The sequence below is a fragment of the Oncorhynchus tshawytscha genome, linkage group LG06, assembly GCF_018296145.1.
Source record: "Oncorhynchus tshawytscha isolate Ot180627B linkage group LG06, Otsh_v2.0, whole genome shotgun sequence".
In the NCBI taxonomy this organism is placed as follows: Eukaryota; Metazoa; Chordata; class Actinopteri; order Salmoniformes; family Salmonidae; genus Oncorhynchus; species Oncorhynchus tshawytscha.
In genome coordinates this window covers 14922132-14941697 of record NC_056434.1, presented here as the reverse complement: position 1 = coordinate 14941697, position 19566 = coordinate 14922132, and the positions used below count along the sequence as shown (strand labels likewise).

Here is a 19566-nt window from a genome sequence, read left to right as displayed (position 1 = left end):
ATGATGGGTAGCAGCATAGCCTTCTATTACGATTAAGGATTCTGGGTAGCAGTAGTATCTGATGGGGAACAGAACCCCCGAATGTAGGATAGCCAACTGTATCCATACACCAACATATCATTGGCTTTATTTTAGTTATGTCTCAAAACTTATCCACCTTATTATTCTATTTAACCTGTGCCATACTCGCTTTAGGTTTATAGTAAAATATGTTTGGCAGCGCGAGCGCCCTCTATTGACCGGATGCATGTCTCATCTCCTGCTTGAAGGAGCTGAGTTGGTGGTTGCAGCACAAACCAACAGTCGCTACCTAGCCACAGTCTGGGACTGCTAAAATGTTACCATTATCTATAAAAGACGACGAGTACAAGCCAGCCAAATTCAACCTCCTTGCCAAGATTTCAGGATGGTTCAGGTAAGTTCTGTCTTTTTATGTTTTATTTAGCTCTTTTGAATCTATGCTAATTCAGATATCTGAAAATCATGCCAAAATCTGATGCTTCTTGAAACATAATGGATTTATTAGCTAGCTACTTTACAATCTATATTGGTTGACCAGAGAGATATTGTTGTCAGCTAACGTTACATAGACATATTTATAGGGGACATTAGCTGGCTAGCTAACTTAGCTTCAGATGCCGGAATGGATGTCCTAACTAGCCAACACAGCTGGAAGTTAGCTAACGTTAACGTTACTTCCGACTTACTTAGCTATCTAACCTAGGGCGGTTGTATAATATTCAATATTTATATGCGCTCAACATGCTTTACAGCTAAATGTATGTAATATTTGCTATAGCTAACGTTACTTCTCATTCATAAACTGCCAAACAAAAGCAATACGCTTGACTGTTGTGATTAGCGCAGGGCTAGCTTGTTTGATAACTCGCGCTAGCTTGCGGCTTTCATCAGCTGGGATTCTAACTCAGTGCAATTTCTTATTTTCCAGATCAATCCTATCTGATACAACATCACGCAATTTGTTTTTCTTTCTCTGTCTGAATCTGTCCTTTGCTTTTGTGGAATTATCGTACGGCATATGGAGTAACAGGTAAGTTCTGACCGTATATAAATCGAAAAACACGCAACTCTTATTTCAGGATGTGCCACGTATGTCTAAGCATTGTGCCATAAACCGTTGCTTGCACTGCCCCTATCAGTGGGAATGCACCACAAACTATATATATTTGAGCTACTTTGATAATTGTTATTCCCCAATGTGTATTAAAATGTCTATTCAGCTTGACGTCTGTACATTAATTTCTGCTTAGGACATCCTCTCTGCAACGTGTTCAAATTACCTGGAACCAGCTGATTATCTGTCTGGTCTCCCAGGCTAGTATTCAAATGTCACTATCATAAAATGTAATGTCTTCCCATAGACAAGTAACGAGCTAGCTAGAACTAATATAGGCAAGAATAAATATGTTATTGTTTTATCAGCCATTCATAAAAGTACTGTTTTTTTTTTTTGCTCTCAGTTTAGGCTTGATATCAGATTCCTTTCACATGTTCTTCGACTGCACTGCACTTTTAGCCGGACTTGCAGCCTCAGTGATCTCCAGGTGGAGGTCAAATGACTCCTTCTCATATGGGTACGTATGCAATCAATGTAGACCAGGGGTTTCAAACATAGGTGGGTGGTTTGATCTTTTGTTATAGCAGTATCGAAAGAAGTTTGTAAGATGTTTTAATTGAGGTACACCGAGCACTCACGTACCCGTCTCCCGTGTTTTCAGTGTTGCTCCTAGAGGATTTTCCACCACGTACCAACAGACTACACTGTCGTACGGCTCCAGAAGTGTCTTTAAACCGGTATCATATTAACCAAGTTGACTAATAAAACAAAGATTATTTCTTGACAACAAGGTTCTTGCGTGGTACTCTTTAGATGCCAAGGGAAACCCCAACAGAAGGTTCCACAAAAGAGGAGTACTCACATTTGACTCCCCTCCAGAGAGCTGATTCTGAAGCTGCTTTCAACCAACACGGCTAAAATCCTTAGCATCCCATCCTCGTCGCTATTATGTAAAGGATATGTTCAGGTGAATAAAAAACAAGCGCAATTGTTGATAAGTTGCAACAGGAAGACATCTTCAGAACAGAAGTAGAGAAAATATCTAACAGGCCTCTTGGCAACGCCCTTTATATCGGACAGTACCAAATGTTCTCTAAACATAAGCCCGAGAGGCTTGTATGAAGTCAAAACAAAAGGCGGTGACTATACCACCTGCTACAGAATCAGTGTTTATAATGTCATCAATACTAAACTCAGCAAAAAATGAAGCGTCCCTTTTACAGGACCCTGTCTTTCAAAGATAATTTGTAAAAATCCAAATAATTCAGAGATCTTCATTGTAAAGGGTTTAAACACTGTTTCCCATGCTTGTTCATTTAACCATAAACAATTAATGAACATGCACCTGTGGAACGGTCGTTAAGGCACTAACAGCTTACAGACAGTAGGCAATTAAGGTCACAGTTATGAAAACTTAGGACACTAAAGAGGCCTTTCTACTGATACTGAAAACACCAAAAGAAAGATGCCCAGGGTCCCTGCTCATCTGTGTGAACGTGCCTTAGGCATGCTGCAAGGAGGCATGAGGACTGCAGATGTCAGGATGGCAACAACAACTGCCTGAGTTACACCAGGAACGCACTATCCCTCCATCTGCTCAGACTGTCTGCAATAGGCTGAGGCTGAACTGAGGGCTTGTAGGCCTGTTAGGCAGGTCCTCACCAGACATCACCGGCAACAACGTCGCCTATGGGCACAAACCCACCGTCTCTGGACTAGGCAGGACTGGCAAAAAATGCTCTTCACTGACGAGTCACAGTTTTGTCTCACCAAGGGTGATTGTCACATTCGTGTTTATCGTCGAAGGAATGAGCGTTACACCTAGGCCTGTACTCTAGAGCGGGGTCGTTTTGGAGGTGGAGGGTCCGCCATGGTATGGGGCCGTGTGTCGGCCTGAGCTTGTCATTGCAGGCAATCTCAACGCTGTCTTCCCTCATGTGGTACCCTTCCTGCAGGCTCATCCTGACATGACCCTTCAGGATGACAATGCCACCAGCCATACTGCTTGTTCTGTGTGTGATTTCCTGCAAGACAGGAATGTCAGTGTTCTGCTATGGTCAGCGAATAGCCTGGATCTCAATCCCATTGAGCACGTCTGGGACCTGTTGGATCGGAGGGTGAGGGCTAGGGCCATTCCCTCCAGAAATGTCCGTGAACTTGCAGGTGCCTTGGTGGAAGAGTTAGGTAACATCTCACAGCAAGAACTGGCAAATCTGGTGCAGTCCATGAGGATGAGATGCACTGCAGTACTTAATGCAGTTGGTGGCCACTAGATACTGAATGACTTTTGATTTTGACCCCCCCCCCTTTGTTCAGGGACACATTGTTCAATTTCTGTTGGTCACATGTCTGTGGAACTTGTTCACTTTCTGTCTCAGTGGTGAATCTTATGTTCATACAAATATTTACACATGCTAAGTTTGCTGAAAATAAACGCAGTTGACAGTGAGAGGACCTTTTTTTATCAGTTTATAATAATCAGTGTGTCCTCAGTACTTGTTCCTTCAGTAGCTCTGATGTCAATCACTATCAGATGATACGAGAACAACCTATAATATGCAAGTATCAAGTGACCAACCCCTACACAAATCAGTGTCACAAACAGAACTCTGGAAATCCTGTGTGTTGCAGGAAGGGAAAACATATACAGTGCCTTGCGAAAGTATTCGGCCCCCTTGAACTTTGCGACCTTTTGCCACATTTCAGGCTTCAAACATAAAGATATAAAACTGTATTTTTTTGTGAAGAATCAACAAGTGGGACACAATCATGAAGTGGAACGACATTTATTGGATATTTCAAACTTTTTTAACAAATCAAAAACTGAAAAATTGGGCGTGCAAAATTATTCAGCCCCTTTACTTTCAGTGCAGCAAACTCTCTCCAGAAGTTCAGTGAGGATCTCTGAATGATCCAATGTTGACCTAAATGACTAATGATGATAAATACAATCCACCTGTGTGTAATCAAGTCTCCGTATAAATGCACCTGCACTGTGATAGTCTCAGAGGTCCGTTAAAAGCGCAGAGAGCATCATGAAGAACAAGGAACACACCAGGCAGGTCCGAGATACTGTTGTGAAGAAGTTTAAAGCCGGATTTGGATACAAAAAGATTTCCCAAGCTTTAAACATCCCAAGGAGCACTGTGCAAGCGATAATATTGAAATGGAAGGAGTATCAGACCACTGCAAATCTACCAAGACCTGGCCGTCCCTCTAAACTTTCAGCTCATACAAGGAGAAGACTGATCAGAGATGCAGCCAAGAGGCCCATGATCACTCTGGATGAACTGCAGAGATCTACAGCTGAGGTGGGAGACTCTGTCCATAGGACAACAATCAGTTGTATATTGCACAAATCTGGCCTTTATGGAAGAGTGGCAAGAAGAAAGCCATTTCTTAAAGATATCCATAAAAAGTGTCGTTTAAAGTTTGCCACAAGCCACCTGGGAGACACACCAAACATGTGGAAGAAGGTGCTCTGGTCAGATGAAACCAAAATTGAACTTTTTGGCAACAATGCAAAACGTTATGTTTGGTGTAAAAGCAACACAGCTCATCACCCTGAACACACCATCCCCACTGTCAAACATGGTGGTGGCAGCATCATGGTTTGGGCCTGCTTTTCTTCAGCAGGGACAGGGAAGATGGTTAAAATTGATGGGAAGATGGATGGAGCCAAATACAGGACCATTCTGGAAGAAAACCTGATGGAGTCTGCAAAAGACCTGAGACTGGGACGGAGATTTGTCTTCCAACAAGACAATGATCCAAAACATAAAGCAAAATCTACAATGGAATGGTTCAAAAATAAACATATCCAGGTGTTAGAATGGCCAAGTCAAAGTCCAGACCTGAATCCAATCGAGAATCTGTGGAAAGAACTGAAAACTGCTGTTCACAAATGCTCTCCATCCAACCTCACTGAGCTTGTTTTGCAAGGAGGATTTTCTCGATGTGCAAAACTGATAGAGACATACCCCAAGCGACTTTACAGCTGTAATCACAGCAAAAGGTGGCGCTACAAAGTATTAACTTAAGGGGGCTGAATAATTTTGCACGCCCAATTTTTCAGTTTTTGATTTGTTAAAAAAGTTTGAAATATCCAATAAATGTCGTTCCACTTCATGATTGTGTCCCACTTGTTGTTGATTCTTCACAAAAAAAATACAGTTTCATATCTTTATGTTTGAAGCCTGAAATGTGGCAAAAGGTCGCTAAGTTCAAGGGGGCCGAATACTTTCGCAAGGCACTGTAAATGGGGCGACAGGGTAGCCTAGTGGTTAGAGCGTTGGACTAGTAACCGGAAGGTTGCCCCCGAACCCCCGAGCTGACAAGGTACAAATCTGTCGTTCTGCCCCTGAACAGGCAGTTAACCCACTGTTCCTAGGCCGTCATTGAAAATAAGAATTTGTTCTTAACTGACTTGCCTGGTTAAATAAAGGTAAAATAAAAAAATGTCAAGCATTGTGTTAATTACTCTTAACTGAATATTAACTTTATTCATCTTAAATATTCCAATTACAAATAAATATAACACATTTTTTAGAGCGGCTGTCCAGACCTCAACTAAGACTGTATGTGGTCCGTGGGGCAAATTGAGCTTTACACCCCTGATGTAGAGTGCTACAAAGGTTACGTCTCAAACTATAAGGTGTCTGCACATGTTTACATTGACGTTTGTGACGTCTCCATTTTCCAAGCATATACGGATACCTGCATTATTTGTGATCTTATGCCTTTATTGATATCCAGGGTTTCCAATCCTCCTGGTGAGCACTAAAACTTTCTGTGACAGAATGTGCACCTTCACTTAGGGCTGGTGCGGTAATTGTATAATCGTGTAACTGACGATTATGGATGAAGACTGATGAAAATAAAATAAGTCATAACCATTTATTTTTTGTGAACTTAATTTTTAAGTCGATAAACTCTACCCAAAAGTAGTCAAGTAAAAGTAAGCCTGGTTCACATAACAGCTGTTATAAAGCGAGAGGAGCGGAGACAAAGTTTTAGAATTTTGTGTTGTGGAACAAACGGCTGACTGAAGACTGCTGAATTCGGAAATTTCAATTTCCATGGGCACATGGACTCTACAACGTGATGAAACTTCATTGCTCCTTGTTTCAACAAGGTTTTGTTGCAAACTATTACAAACTATTATCATGAAATGCATTTACTCAATGGCTTACCAAAAACAGGGCACACTGTGACAGTTAGGAGGAGAGGAGCAATGTGCTTCATGAACGACTATAACGGTGGTCGTTTGACTGACAAATAAGACGTAAAATTCCATGACTGTCACAGCCCTACCTTCAGTACACATTTGGATGTGTGTATTGCTACTCATGTAACAAAGGTGGTGCAGCTGTTTTAAATCCCATTGGTATTTGGATAGGTGATTAGCCTTTTATTGTTTACCTGTGTGTATTGTTTTTGTAATTCTTATCTCTTTTCCAGGTATGTGAGGGCAGAGGTGTTGGCAGGGTTTGTGAATGGCCTGTTCCTCATCTTCACTGCCTTCTTCATTTTCTCAGAAGGTGTAGAGGTATGTCACAGAAGTCATTTTCATGATATCACCTAATGAAACCAGGTTGCTGGGCCTAGTGTTTGGACAATTATTTTTGTTTACCTGAAATTGACAATTGTATCTACCTTTTTTTATTTAAGATGATCCATTCTGAATAACTTTTTTTTAATGTTGTTTGACTGGTCTTGTCTCCTGCTGCTCCTGACAGAGGGCTTTGGAGCCGCCACACGTGAATCACGATCGCCTGCTACCAGTGTCCGTCGCTGGACTGCTGGTTAACCTGGTTGGCATCTTTGTGTTCCAGCACGGGGGCCACGGCCACACTCACGGCGGGGACGAAGGTAGGACCAGGACATCTCTCTCCCTCTCTCTCCAGTGTCACTTTGCACCTCCATATCACTACACGATCCCCTAATCATCACACTCTCCCAAGTGGTCAGTCCTTTCCTGATCATTTCTCTCTTCAAAGTTCCTGTACTTCCTCCTTGTGCTTCTATGCTAGGTCTAAAAGCATATAGTATTGGGGTGGAGCCATGAGGTGGTTTGCCTTATCAATTTTTGCCTGTACCCCAAGTTGTTCACTCAAATCCTTCCCAGGCTCACATTTGGCTTTCTCTCTACTCTTTCTTTCCCAAGTATCTCTCTCTTTCCCAAATCCCTCTGCTTTCCGCCTAACCCCTGTCCACTCTGAAGTCACCAGTCCCTGTACCCTTTTCAAACACACTAATATTAGCTTGTCTCATATAATGTATGAAGGAAAGCTGGTTTTGTCGGGAAACTAGTCAGAAAACATGCACATGACTTGAAGCTGAGCTTCACATGCAATTAGAGTTTAGAAACACCCCTCTTATGGACGTCAAACTTTCAGCCTGCTGCACAGACACTGAAGGCTCTAGTCTAGAGCGCCCGGTAAATTGTGTTCGAGAGCATTTTTTAAATCTAAATGAGTGAGAAATAGATGTCGTTGTTGCAATAGTTTGTGAGTTGACATGTTAAATTATTTTGGCATATTAAATTATGTTAATTTCGCTAATGTGGACAGTTTGCTACTACTACCTTACACAATGTTGCATTTTCACCCCATAAAATTGTGGAATTACCCGTTTTACCTCAGATTGGTAATGTTAGTATAAAAGTTTAGTCATCACGATGACATAAGATTGATTGCTTTAAACAGATCAATATCTTTGGTTTTGTGCCATTAATTTTATCACTCGCGCTGGGATGCTCAGGACTTAAATCTTGTTAATGAAATCACACGAATAGTTAAGTTTCTAGCCACATAACAATACATGGATTTGACTGTCAAATCATCACTTACATAGCAGTCAACCGTTGTCAGTGTTGGTTTTCTATGCCTTGTTGTGATTCTTTTAAGTTAACTAACAAAACAATTGTATGTTCTGTTTTCCATGATGGCAGCCTCCCAAAATAAACATCTGACATTCCAAAATATACATATAAGCCTTTTACAAGTTTCATCTAACCAGCCATGTATAGGTTACTCAAAGTTTCCCTGTGGCCTTTGAATTGTGTTAGTTCAAACCGCGCTACACCACAAACGTTCTATTGATTTCAGTGTGATATTAATGGAAATGATTAACAAAAGTGTTGCATTACACTTACCGTGTTGTGACCCACATGAAACAAAATGCAACACTTCAGAATGTCTTCTACAGTCGGTGTGGTTTTTGAGCTGTGTTAGTTTTAACAGGACGTGCAACCTCTTGCGCAATTGATTTCAACGTGATATCGATATGAGTAATTGACAAATAAGTGTTGCATTTCTCTTTCTGTTTTGTTGACCCCCAAATTCAAATGCATCACTCCAAAATGTAGCCGACGGTCTTCTGCAGGTTCTCTAGCCAGTGATTAAAAGAAATTTCCAGTTTCCATTTTTAGTTTTTTTTAGTTACTTTGAACAGCATGGAATCTAATTTCGATAGCGGTGATTTGTTGCCACTTGTCAAAACAAATGGTGTTTGGTGCGTGTGCTGTTTAAGGTGCTTGTTTAAAAAAATGCAAGTGATATGATTGCCATTGTTACACATGTACAGTGGAAGTTGGAAGTTTACATACACCTTAGCCAAATACATTTAAACTCAGTTTTTCACAATTCCTGACATTTAATCCTAGTAAGAATTCCTGTCTTAGGTCAGTTTGGATCACTACTTTTTTTAAAATGTGAAACGTCAGAATAAAAGTAGAGAATGATTGATTTATTTCAGCCTTTATTTCTTTCATCACATTCCCAGTGGGTCATAAGTTTACATACACTAAATTAGTATTTGGTAGCATTGCCTTTAAATTTAACTTGGGTCAAATGTTTCGGGTAGCATTCCACAAGCTTCCCACAATAAGTTGGATGAATTTTGGGCCATTCCTCCTGACAGAGCTGGTGTAACGGAGTCAGGTTTGTAGGCCTCTTTGCTCGCACACACTTTGTCAGTTCTGCCCACAAATATTCTATAGGATTGAGGTTGGGGCTTTGTGATGGCCACTCCAATACCTTGACTTTGTTGTCCTTAAGCCATTTTGCCACAACTTTGGAAGTACAGTGGGGGGGAAGTATTTAGTCAGCCACCAATTGTGCACGTTCTCCCACTTTAAAAATGAGGGAGGCCTGTAATTTTCATCATAGCTACACTTCAACTATAACAGACAAAATTATGGAAAAAAATCCAGAAAATCACATTGTAGGATTTTTTAATTAATTTATTTGCAAATTATGGTGGAAAATAAGTATTTGGTCACCTACAAACAAGCAAGAATTCTGGCTCTCACAGACTTGTAACTTCTTCTTTAAGAGGCTCCTCTGTCCTCCACTCATTACCTGCATTAATGGCACCTGTTTGAACTTGTTATCAGTATAAAAGACACCTGTCCACAACTTCAGTCACACTCCAAACTCCACTATGGCCAAGACCAAAGAGCTGTCAAAGGATACCAGAAACAAAATTGTAGACCTGCAATTGTAGAATCTGCAATAGGTAAGCAGCTTGGTTTGAAGAAATCTGTGGGAGCAATTATTCAACTGTGGGAGCAATTATTAGGAAATGGAAGACATACAAGACCACTGATAATCTCCCTCGATCTGGGGCTCCACGCAAGATCTCACCCCGTGGGGTAAAAATGATCACAAGAACGGTGAGCAAAAATCCCAGAACCATACGGGGGGACCTAGTGAATGACCTGCAGAGAGCTGGGACCAAAGTAACAAAGCCTACCATCAGTAACACACTATGCCGCCAGGGACTCAAATCCTGCAGTGCCAGGTGTCCCCCTGCTTAAGCCAGTACATGTCCAGGCCCGTCTGAAGTTTGCTAGAGAGCATTTGGATGATCCAGAAGAAGATTGGGAGAATGTCATATGGTCAGATGAAACCAAAATATAACTTTTTGGTAAACTCAACTCGTTGTGTTTGGAGGACAAAGAATACTGAGTTGCATCCAAAGAACACCACATCTACTGTGAAGCATGGGGGTGGAAACATCATGCTTTGGGGCTGTTTTTCTGCAAAGGGACCAGGACTACTGATCCGTGTAAAGGAAAGAATGAATGGGGCCATGTATCGTGAGATTTTGAGTGAAAAACCTCCTTCCATCAGCAAGGGCATTGAAGATGAAACGTGGCTGGGTTTTTCAGCATGACAATGATCCCAAACACACCGCCCGGGCAACGAAGGAGTGGCTTCGTAAGAAGCATTTCAAGGTCCTGGAGTGGCCTAGCCAGTCTCCAGATTTCAACTCCATAGAAAATCGTTGGAGGGAGTTGAAAGACCGTGTTGCCCAGCAACAGCCCCAAAACATCACTGCTCTAGAGGAGATCTGCATGGAGTAATGGGCCAAAATACCAGCAACAGTGTGTGAACCTTGCAAAGACTTACAGAAAACGTTTGATCTCTGTCATTGCCAACAAAGGGTATGTAACAAAGTATTGAGAAACTTTTGTTATTTACCAAATACTTATTTTCCACCATCATTTGCAAATAAATTCATTAAAAATCCTACAATGTGATATTCTGGATTTTTTTTTTTCTCATTTTGTCTGTCATAGTTGAAGTGTACCTATGATGAAAATTACAGGCCTCATCTTTTTAAGTGGGAGAAATTGCACAATTGGTGACTGACTAAATACTTTTTTGCCCCACTGTATGCTTGGGGTCATTGTCCGTTTGGAAGACCCATTTGCGACCAAACTTTAACTTCCTGACTGATGTCTTGATGTTGCTTTAATATATCCACATAATTTTCCTACCTCATGATGCCATCTATTTTGTGAAGTGCATAGTCCGTCCTGCAGCAAAGCACCCCCACAACATGATGCTGCCACCCCCGTGTTTCATGGTTGGGATAGTGTTCTTCGGCTTGCAAGCCTCGCCCTTTTTCCTCCAAACATAACTATGGTCGTTATGCCTAAACAGTTCTATTTTTGTTTCATCGGCCCAGAGGACATTTCTCCAGTAAATACAATCTTTGTCCCCATGTGCAGTTGCAAACCGTAGTCTGACTTTTTTTTAATGGTGGTTTTAGAGCAGTAGTTTCTTCCTTGCTGAGTGGCCTTTCAGGTTATGTCGATATAGGACTTGTTTTTACTGTGGATATAGATACTTTTGTACCGGTTTCCTCCAGCTTCTTCACAAGGTCCTTTGTTGTTCTAGGATTGATTTGATATTTTCGCACCCCAGTACGTTCATCTCTAGGAGACAGAATGCGTCTCCTTCCTGAGCGGTATGACGGCTGCGTGGTCCCATGGTGTTTATATTTGCGTACTATTGTTTATACAGATGAACGTGGTACCCTCAGGCATTTTGAAATTGCTCCCAAGAATGAACCAGACTTGTGGAGGTCTAATGTTTTTTTTCTGAAATCTTGGCTAATTTATTTTGATTTTCCTATGATGTCAAGCAAAGGGGCACTGAGTTTGAAGGTAGGCCTTGAAATGCATCCACAGGTACACCTCCAATTGACTCAAATGATGTCAATTACCCTGTCAGAAGCCTCAAACGCCATGACATAGTTTTCTAAATATTCCAGGCTGTATGAAGGCATAGTCAACTTAGTGTATGTAAACTTCTGACCACTGGAATTGTGATACAGTGAAATGATCTGTCTGTAAACAATTGTTGATAAAATTACTTGTCATGCACAAAGTAGATGTCCTAACCAACTTGCCAAAACTATAGTCTGTTAACAAGAAATGTGTGGAGTGGTTGAAAAACTGCCTCATTTTGTATGATGGCAATTTGCATATACTCCAGAATGTTATGAAGAGTGATCAGATGAATTGCAATTAATTGCAAAGTCCCTCTTTGCCATGCAAATGAACTGAATCCCCAAAAAACATTTCCACTGCATTTCAGCCCTGCCACAAAAGGACCAACTGACATGTCAGTGATTCTCTTAACCCAGGTGTGAGTGTTGACGAGGACAAGGCTGGAGATCACTCTGTCATGCTGATTGAGTTCGAATAACAGGCTGGAAGCTTCAAAAGCAGGGTGGTGCTTGGAATCATTGTTGTTCTTCATCTGTCAACCATGGTTACCTGCAAGGAGACACGTGCCGTCATCATTGCTTTGCACAAAAAGGGCTTCACAGGCAAGGATATTGCTGCCAGTAAGATTGCACCTAAATCAACCATTTATCGTGAGAAAAAGTGTTCAGGGCGCCCAAGAAAGTCCAGCAAGTACCAGGACGGTCTCCTAAAATTAATTCAGCTGCGGGATCGGGGCACCACCAGTACAGAGCTTGCTCAGGAATGGCAGCAGGCAGGTGTGAGTGCATCTACACGCACAGTGAGGCAAAGACTTTTGGAGGATGGCCTGGTGTCAAGAAGGGCAGCAAAGAAGCCACTTCTCTCCAGGAAAAACCTCAGGGACAGACTGATATTCTGCAAAAGGTACAGGGATTGGACTGCTGAGGACTGGGGTAAAGTCATTTTCTCTGAATCGTACCAACACATCCTCCGAGAGCAACTTCTCCCAACCATCCAGAAACAGTTTGGTGACTAACAATTCCTTTTCCAGCATGATGGAGCACCTTGCCATAAGGCAAAATGGGAACAAAGCATTGATATTTTGGGTCCATGGCCAGGAAACTCCCCAGACCGTAATCCCGTTGAGAACTTTTGGTCAATCGGCGGGTGGACAAACAAACAACCCACAAACTCCAAGCATTGATTATGCAAGAATGGGCTGCCATCAGTCAGGATGTGGCCCAGAAGTTAATTGACAGCATGCCAGGGCGGATTGCAGAGGTCTTGAAAAAGAAGGGTCAACACTGCAAATATTGACTCTTTGCATCAACTTCATGTAATTGTCAGTAAAAGCCTTTGACACTTATGAAATTCTTGTAGTTATACTTCTATTCCATAGTAACATCTGACAAAAATATCTAAAGACACTGAAGCAGCAAACTCTGGAAATTAATATTTGTGTCATTCTCAACTTTTGTCCACGACTGTAGATATTACAATTCATATTTTCAATACATCACATTGTTTCTGCATATTGGTTATTGATTTGGACATTTAACCTGATATTTATCTAAATGTCTTGTCAGCAGGAAGCAGCGACAGCATTTTCAACTTAAGTTTTAGGAATATAAATGCATCTTATAAATGCATCTTTCAACATGACTTTTTGCATCACTGCCTGGTATGGCAACTGCTCGGCCTCCAACCACAGGGCACTACAGAGGGTAGTGTGTACGGCCCAGTACATCACCGGGGCCAAGCTTCCTGCTCTATACCAGGCGGTGTCAGAGAAAGGCCCAAAAAATGGTCAGACTCCAGCCACCCTAGTCATAGACTGTTCTCTCTGCTACCGCACGACAAGCGGTACCGGAGCTCCAGACTTCTTAACAGCTTCTACCCTGAAGCCATAAGACTGCTGAACTGTTCAAATGAAATGGCTACCAAGACTATTTGCATTGACACCCCCACCCCCACATGTACATATTACCTCGACTAACCGGTGCCCCTGCACATTGACTCTGTACCAGGACCCCTTGTTTAAACAAATAAATAATTACTTAACCAACAATGCAGTTAAGAAAAATAAGTGTTAAGGGCTTGTAACTAAGCCATAAAAGGTCTACACCTGTTGTTTTCTGCGCATGTGACATGTAATTTGATTTGACATTTACTATAGTATGACTTTTGTCAGGTTAATTAGCTGAACACGTTCCTCAAGCAGGGAGCACCCTGAATAGAAGAGCACCAATGCCAAGTGTATTCTTTCACCTTTATGTTCAATAGAATGTCAACTGATTTATGTTTTCCTTTTGACACAGATGTAGGTGTTTGAGCACAAGAATAAACTGGGCCGCTGACATTTTTTCAGTAATAATGATGATAATCTGTGTCTTCTATCTCTGCAGGTCATGGCCACAGCCACTCTTTGTTCAATGGCAGTACGGGCCACGGACACAGCCATGGGGGGCATGGGCATGAGTCCAAACACGGAGATGGGCATGGGCACAGCCATGGAGATGGGCATGGGCACAGCCATGGAGATGGGCATGGGCACAGCCATGGAGGGCACGGTCACTCCCACGATGACCCCCACTGCCATGGTGAGACCACACCCGGCACAGAAAACAAAATGGCTGTAATGCAGTGTGAGAATTCTCACACCGTCTCTTGTTCCAGAATTGGTAGTTATTTCAGTGGGTTGCAATGTTTTATTTCCATTTAGGTAAATACACCAAACATTTGAGGAGAGTGAATATGCGGTGTATGAAAATGCAAACACCAGCAACATTTTCCCAAGAATTAGTTGTAGATTCATATTGAAGATACTTTAAATTAGTTTTCTGCTTCTCAATGTGTTGGCATTATTTAGGGATCCAATCCCAAATAAATTCTTGCCCATTCCTTGTTAAAGGTGCAATTTGGGTTGCTACATCCATTTCTGGACTTTTAAATTCATGATTCTTAGAGTGTAACTTGCCTATGAGCTTAGTTCGATTGTCATACCCCATCAGAAACCCAAACATATGCTTTTTTTACGCCATTGTAAACAAACACTGTAGAGCCTTAAATGGTTAAAGCTATAATTTAGACACCATGGATGGTCAGTCCTTGCATCCATAGCTGTCTATGAATTTGAGTGGTCACATTTTTCCAGCCCCATACCTCAGCTATTTATCAAATCAGTGGCGGGGTGGCCGCTTTATTGTTTGAACAACCTATTTACCCTTTAAATCTCTACACACTGAATTAGTGGCCTCTAGCTGAAAATGACTCTTTGCCTATAACGCTAGGTGGCGCTATTACCACATTGCTGATACCTTCCAAATCCTGTCAGCTCTACAAGCGGGACTCAAAGATGTACTGTTGGGGAAAGGGAGCTGTTTTTTAAGGCCTGATTTGTTCAGTATGTGAAATTGACTGTTCTCACCGTTGTCTAACACTTTTACCACAATTCAGTCTTTGCTAGCACTACACGGTTTGACATGTGAGCTGGCACTTTGTATGTGGCAGCACTTCACTCACCTTTTCAGTCACGGTCCTGTATGGTTCAGTTGGTAGAGAAAGGCGCTTGCACTGCCAGGGTTATGGGTTCGATTCCCGGGGCCGGCCACCCACCCCTACGTCCCGGGGCCGGCCACCCACCCCTACGTCCCGGGGCCGGCCACCCACCCATACGTCCCGGGGCCGGCCACCCACCCATACGTCCCGGGGCCGGCCACCCACCCATACGTCCCGGGGCCGGCCACCCACCCATACGTCCCGGGGCCGGCCACCCACCCATACGTTTGGATAAAAGCGTCTGCCAAATGACAGTTGTTATTATATATTGTGTCCCAGCAGAAGTCTCGCTGAACCTATGCAGGCAGTTGAAATGCTGTTGTGAATCCAATTTGTTGTTTGCCCTGTTTTCTATAGTTAATACTAATTGTCTGCTGTATTTAATGTATTTATTTATTCCAGATGAACTGCACACACCAGGCAAGGGCTCCAGCAAACAGATTTTGCAAGGTACTGAACATTTAAATGACTTAGCTAATTTGATGCACAGCATAATCCAGCTATTGACTAATTTGTTCACCTACTGTATGTACGCTCCGCACAACGTTTAATTTTTATTTTAAAATTATTTGCTTACGCCACCATCCGTCACTTCCGTAATGGCCGATTTAATGTGTGTGAGATTGTAGTCATGAATTTTCATCCAGTTCAAGATAATAAAACAAAATGTATTGTCTCCTGTACAATGCAGTGCTAGATTGGGCTTCAGAAAAATGCCCAAATCAAAGTTATAGGCACAGTAGCAATTTATAATTTGTGGTTGAAGTGCCCTTTAAACACCGGGAAAATGTTTTGAGGCTAAAACTTTTTTTGTGTATCTATTAATATAATTTCACTGTCTTAGCCTGTAAACAGTTTTTATTCTCCACACCGACTAGGTGCAGTGAAATGTGTAGTAGTAATAGTACAGCGGCCCCGGAGCAAATTGGGGTTAAGTGCCTTGCTCAAGGGCACATCAAAAGATTTCTTTACCTTGTCGGCGCAGGTATTCGAACCAGCAACCTTTCGGTTGCTGGCCCAATGCCCTAACCGCTAGGCTACCTGCCGCCTATATTTCAACTTCTGAAGTTTCAATCGATGTGAATATGAAAGGACTAAACAAAGTCTGTGTTGTGGGGAAATTGGCTTTGTATAACCTTTTGACCTTGGTACTGTGGGGGGAAGTTGTAGCTTGCTCTCAAGGAGAGCGGTGCAATGCATAAGCCCATGGGAACAATGTGACATACATGTGACATGTCAGCCCAGAGTCAGCGGAAGTGAGTCCAGTGTCAGAGCTGCGCCTTACATGCAGTCCAAATCAACCTGCCCAACTGGGTTAAAAAAAAAACTTCAGTTGTAACTGATACAGTAGCTTGATTTCCGAAGTCAGAGTACTTATGTGTTGAGCATGAATGTTAAAAAGTTTAATGATAATAAAAATCAAATGTTTTAACTTCTGCCCAGTATTGGTTGCGGGACTTATTTGTAGATAAGGATGATATGAAATACTTATGACGACCAATGTTGTTTTGCAGGGGTGTTTTTACATATCGTAGCAGACACCCTGGGCAGCGTTGGAGTGATCATCTCGGCCATCCTGATGCAGAAGTATGACCTGATGATCGCTGACCCCATCTGCTCCATGTGCATCTCCATTCTGATCGGAGTCAGGTGAGATGACTGTACACAGCAGTAAATTCCCAACAGGTCACACACTCATTTTACAGATATTCCCATAAAAGAGGAACTTAAAGGCCATCGTCAAACTTCTGCCGGAAAATAGCACATACACATAGAAAGGGTTTTCACCAGTACAGTTTGTAAGCATCATCTTCAGGATGGAACCAGATACCGTAAGTATAGCTCAAACCAGGACATACCTTTTTTAGGTTATATAACCTTTCTTTGTTTGATTTTTGCACTATTGCAAACAGTTCTTAAAACACAGCCCAGTAGTTGTGATGTTGGACTCATTAGTGTAGTTCACTTGGATTGTTTTTGACTTGCCATGGTAGCAGAGAACTCCAGAGAAATTTCACAATCCCCATCCATTGAATGCTCCACAAGTAGGGCCACACCCAAGGAATATTGCACACTGGCTTCTCCCATGACATTGAATATAGGTATTCGTATCCAGCTTAATGTCTTTAGTAGGGCTGATGCCAGTATTACAATATTTTTTCAATGGCAAAAATGAACTCTGATCATGTTAGGTTCTGAACAGAGTAAAAACTCAAACGGACGACTAGAAAAAGCTCAAACCAAGTTTATTCACCCACTGGGTCATACAGCTGCAAAGACGAAGCATGATTACACAAACACATATATTTATACCCTCCTAGGTGGGGTCAATCCTTACACATCTAGACAGCCAATAATACATCTCTGTAGCTAGTCAGGAACTTAATTGGTTCCTCTCACTGGTGTAGTCATGGCCCTGCCTGACGCTAGAACCTTCGTGGGCGCGAAATGTACAGTATCAGTCAAAAGTTTGGATGTACTCATTCAAGGGGTCTTTATTTTTCTATTTTCTACATACATTTTATATTTGAGCTTCTTCAAATAGCCACCCTTTCCCTTGATGACATCTTTGAACACTAGGCATTCTCTCAACCAGCTTCACGAGGAATGCTTTTCCAACAGTCTTGAAGGAGTTCCCACATATGCTGAGCACTTGTTGGCTGCTTTTCTTCACTCTGCAGTTCAACTCATCCCAAACCATCTCTATTGGGTTGAGGTCAGGTGATTGTGGAAGCCAGGTCATCTGATGCAGCACTCCATCACACTCCTTCTTGGTCAAATAGCCCTTACCCAGCCTGAAGATGTGTGTTGGGTCATTGTCCTGTTGAAAAACAAATCATAGTCCGACTAGAGTGCCTTGGAAAAGTATTCAACCCCCTTGGTGTTTTTCATATTTTGTTGCATTACAATCTGTATTTAAATGGATTTTTATTTGGATTTCATGTAATGGACATACCCAAAATAGTCCAAATTGGGGAAGTGAAATGAGAAAAATAACTTTAAAAAAAATAAATAATAATAATAACTTTTTTTTTAAAGTTTGTGGTGCATGCATATGTATTCACCCCCGTTGCTCTGAAGCCCCTAAATAAGGTCTGATGCAACCAGTTAACTTCAGAAGTCACAATTAGATTGCACACAGGTGGACTTTAACTAAGTGTCACATGAGCTGTCACATGATCTCAGTGTATATATACACCTGTTCTGAAAGGCCCCGGAGTCTGCAACACCACCAAGCAAGTGGCACTATGAAGACCAAGGAGCTTTCCTGTGATTGCTGCAAAAGCTGTGATTGCTGCAAAAGGTGGCTCTACAAAGTATTCACTTTGGGGGGGGGGGCTGAATAGTTACAGTGTAGAGAACAAGTATTTGATACACTGCCGATTTTGCAGGTTTTCCTACTTACAAAGCATGTAGAGGTCTGTAGTTTTTTATCATAGGCACACTTCAACTGTGAGAGAGAGAATCTAAAACAAAAATCCAGAAAATCACATTGTATCATTTTAAAGTAATTAATTAGCATTTTATTGCATGACATAAGTATTTGGTACAGAAACCTTTGTTTGCAATTACAGAGATAATACGTTTCCTGTAGTTCTTGACCAGGTTTGCACACACTGCAGCAGGGATTTTGGCCCACTCCTCCATACAGATCTTTCAGGTTTCGGGGCTGTCGCTGGGCAATACGGACTTTCGGCTCCCTCCAAAGAATTTCTATTGGGTTCAGGTCTGGAGACTGGCTAGGCCACTCCAGGACCTTGAGATGCTTCTTACGGAGCCACTCCTTAGTTGCCCTGGCTGTGTGTTTTGGGTCGTTGTCATGCTGGAAGACCCAGCCACGACCCATCTTCAATGGTCTTACTGAGGGAAGGAGGTTGTTGGCCAAGATCTCGCGATACATGGCCCCATCCATCCTCCCCTCAATACTGTGCAGTCACCCTGTCCCCTTTGCAGAAAAGCATCCCCAAAGAATGATGTTTCCACCTCCATGCTTCACGGTTTGGGTGGTGTTCTTGGTTGTACTCATCCTTCTTCCTCCAAACACGGCGCGTGGCGTTTAGACCAAAAAGCTAATGTCCGGTCTAATGTCCATTGCCTGTGTTTCTTGACCCAAGCAAGTCTTTTCTTCTTATTGGTTTCCTTTAGTAGTGGTTTCTTTACTCCCATTCAACCATGAAGGCCTGATACACGCAATCTCCTCTGAACAGTTGATGTGTATTTCTTGAACTGTAAAGCATTTATTTGAGCAGCAATTTCTGAGGCTGGTAACTCTCTATTGAACTTAGCCTCTGCAGCAGCGGTAACTCGGTCTTCCTTTCCTGTGGTTGTCCTCATGAGCCAGTTTCATCATAGCGCTTGATGGTTTTTGCGACTGCACTTGAAGAAACTTTCAAAGTTGTTAATTTCCACCCCAACCTTGTCACAA

At 42.1% G+C, this 19566-nt stretch overlaps 1 protein-coding gene across 1 annotated transcript in view; it reads left to right on the top strand.

The window, feature by feature from the left end:
- The first annotated feature begins 237 nt into the window (after positions 1–237).
- Positions 238–19566, top strand: part of slc30a7 (solute carrier family 30 member 7) — a 29336-nt gene continuing 10007 nt past the window's right edge. Inside the window, exons 1-8 of the mRNA XM_024423016.2 lie at positions 238–415; positions 950–1051; positions 1482–1595; positions 6539–6626; positions 6817–6949; positions 13988–14182; positions 15543–15590; positions 16655–16790. Coding sequence (XP_024278784.1) covers positions 336–415; positions 950–1051; positions 1482–1595; positions 6539–6626; positions 6817–6949; positions 13988–14182; positions 15543–15590; positions 16655–16790 — 896 coding nt within the window. The 5' untranslated portion in view covers positions 238–335. The remainder of the gene's footprint in view (positions 416–949; positions 1052–1481; positions 1596–6538; positions 6627–6816; positions 6950–13987; positions 14183–15542; positions 15591–16654; positions 16791–19566) is intronic.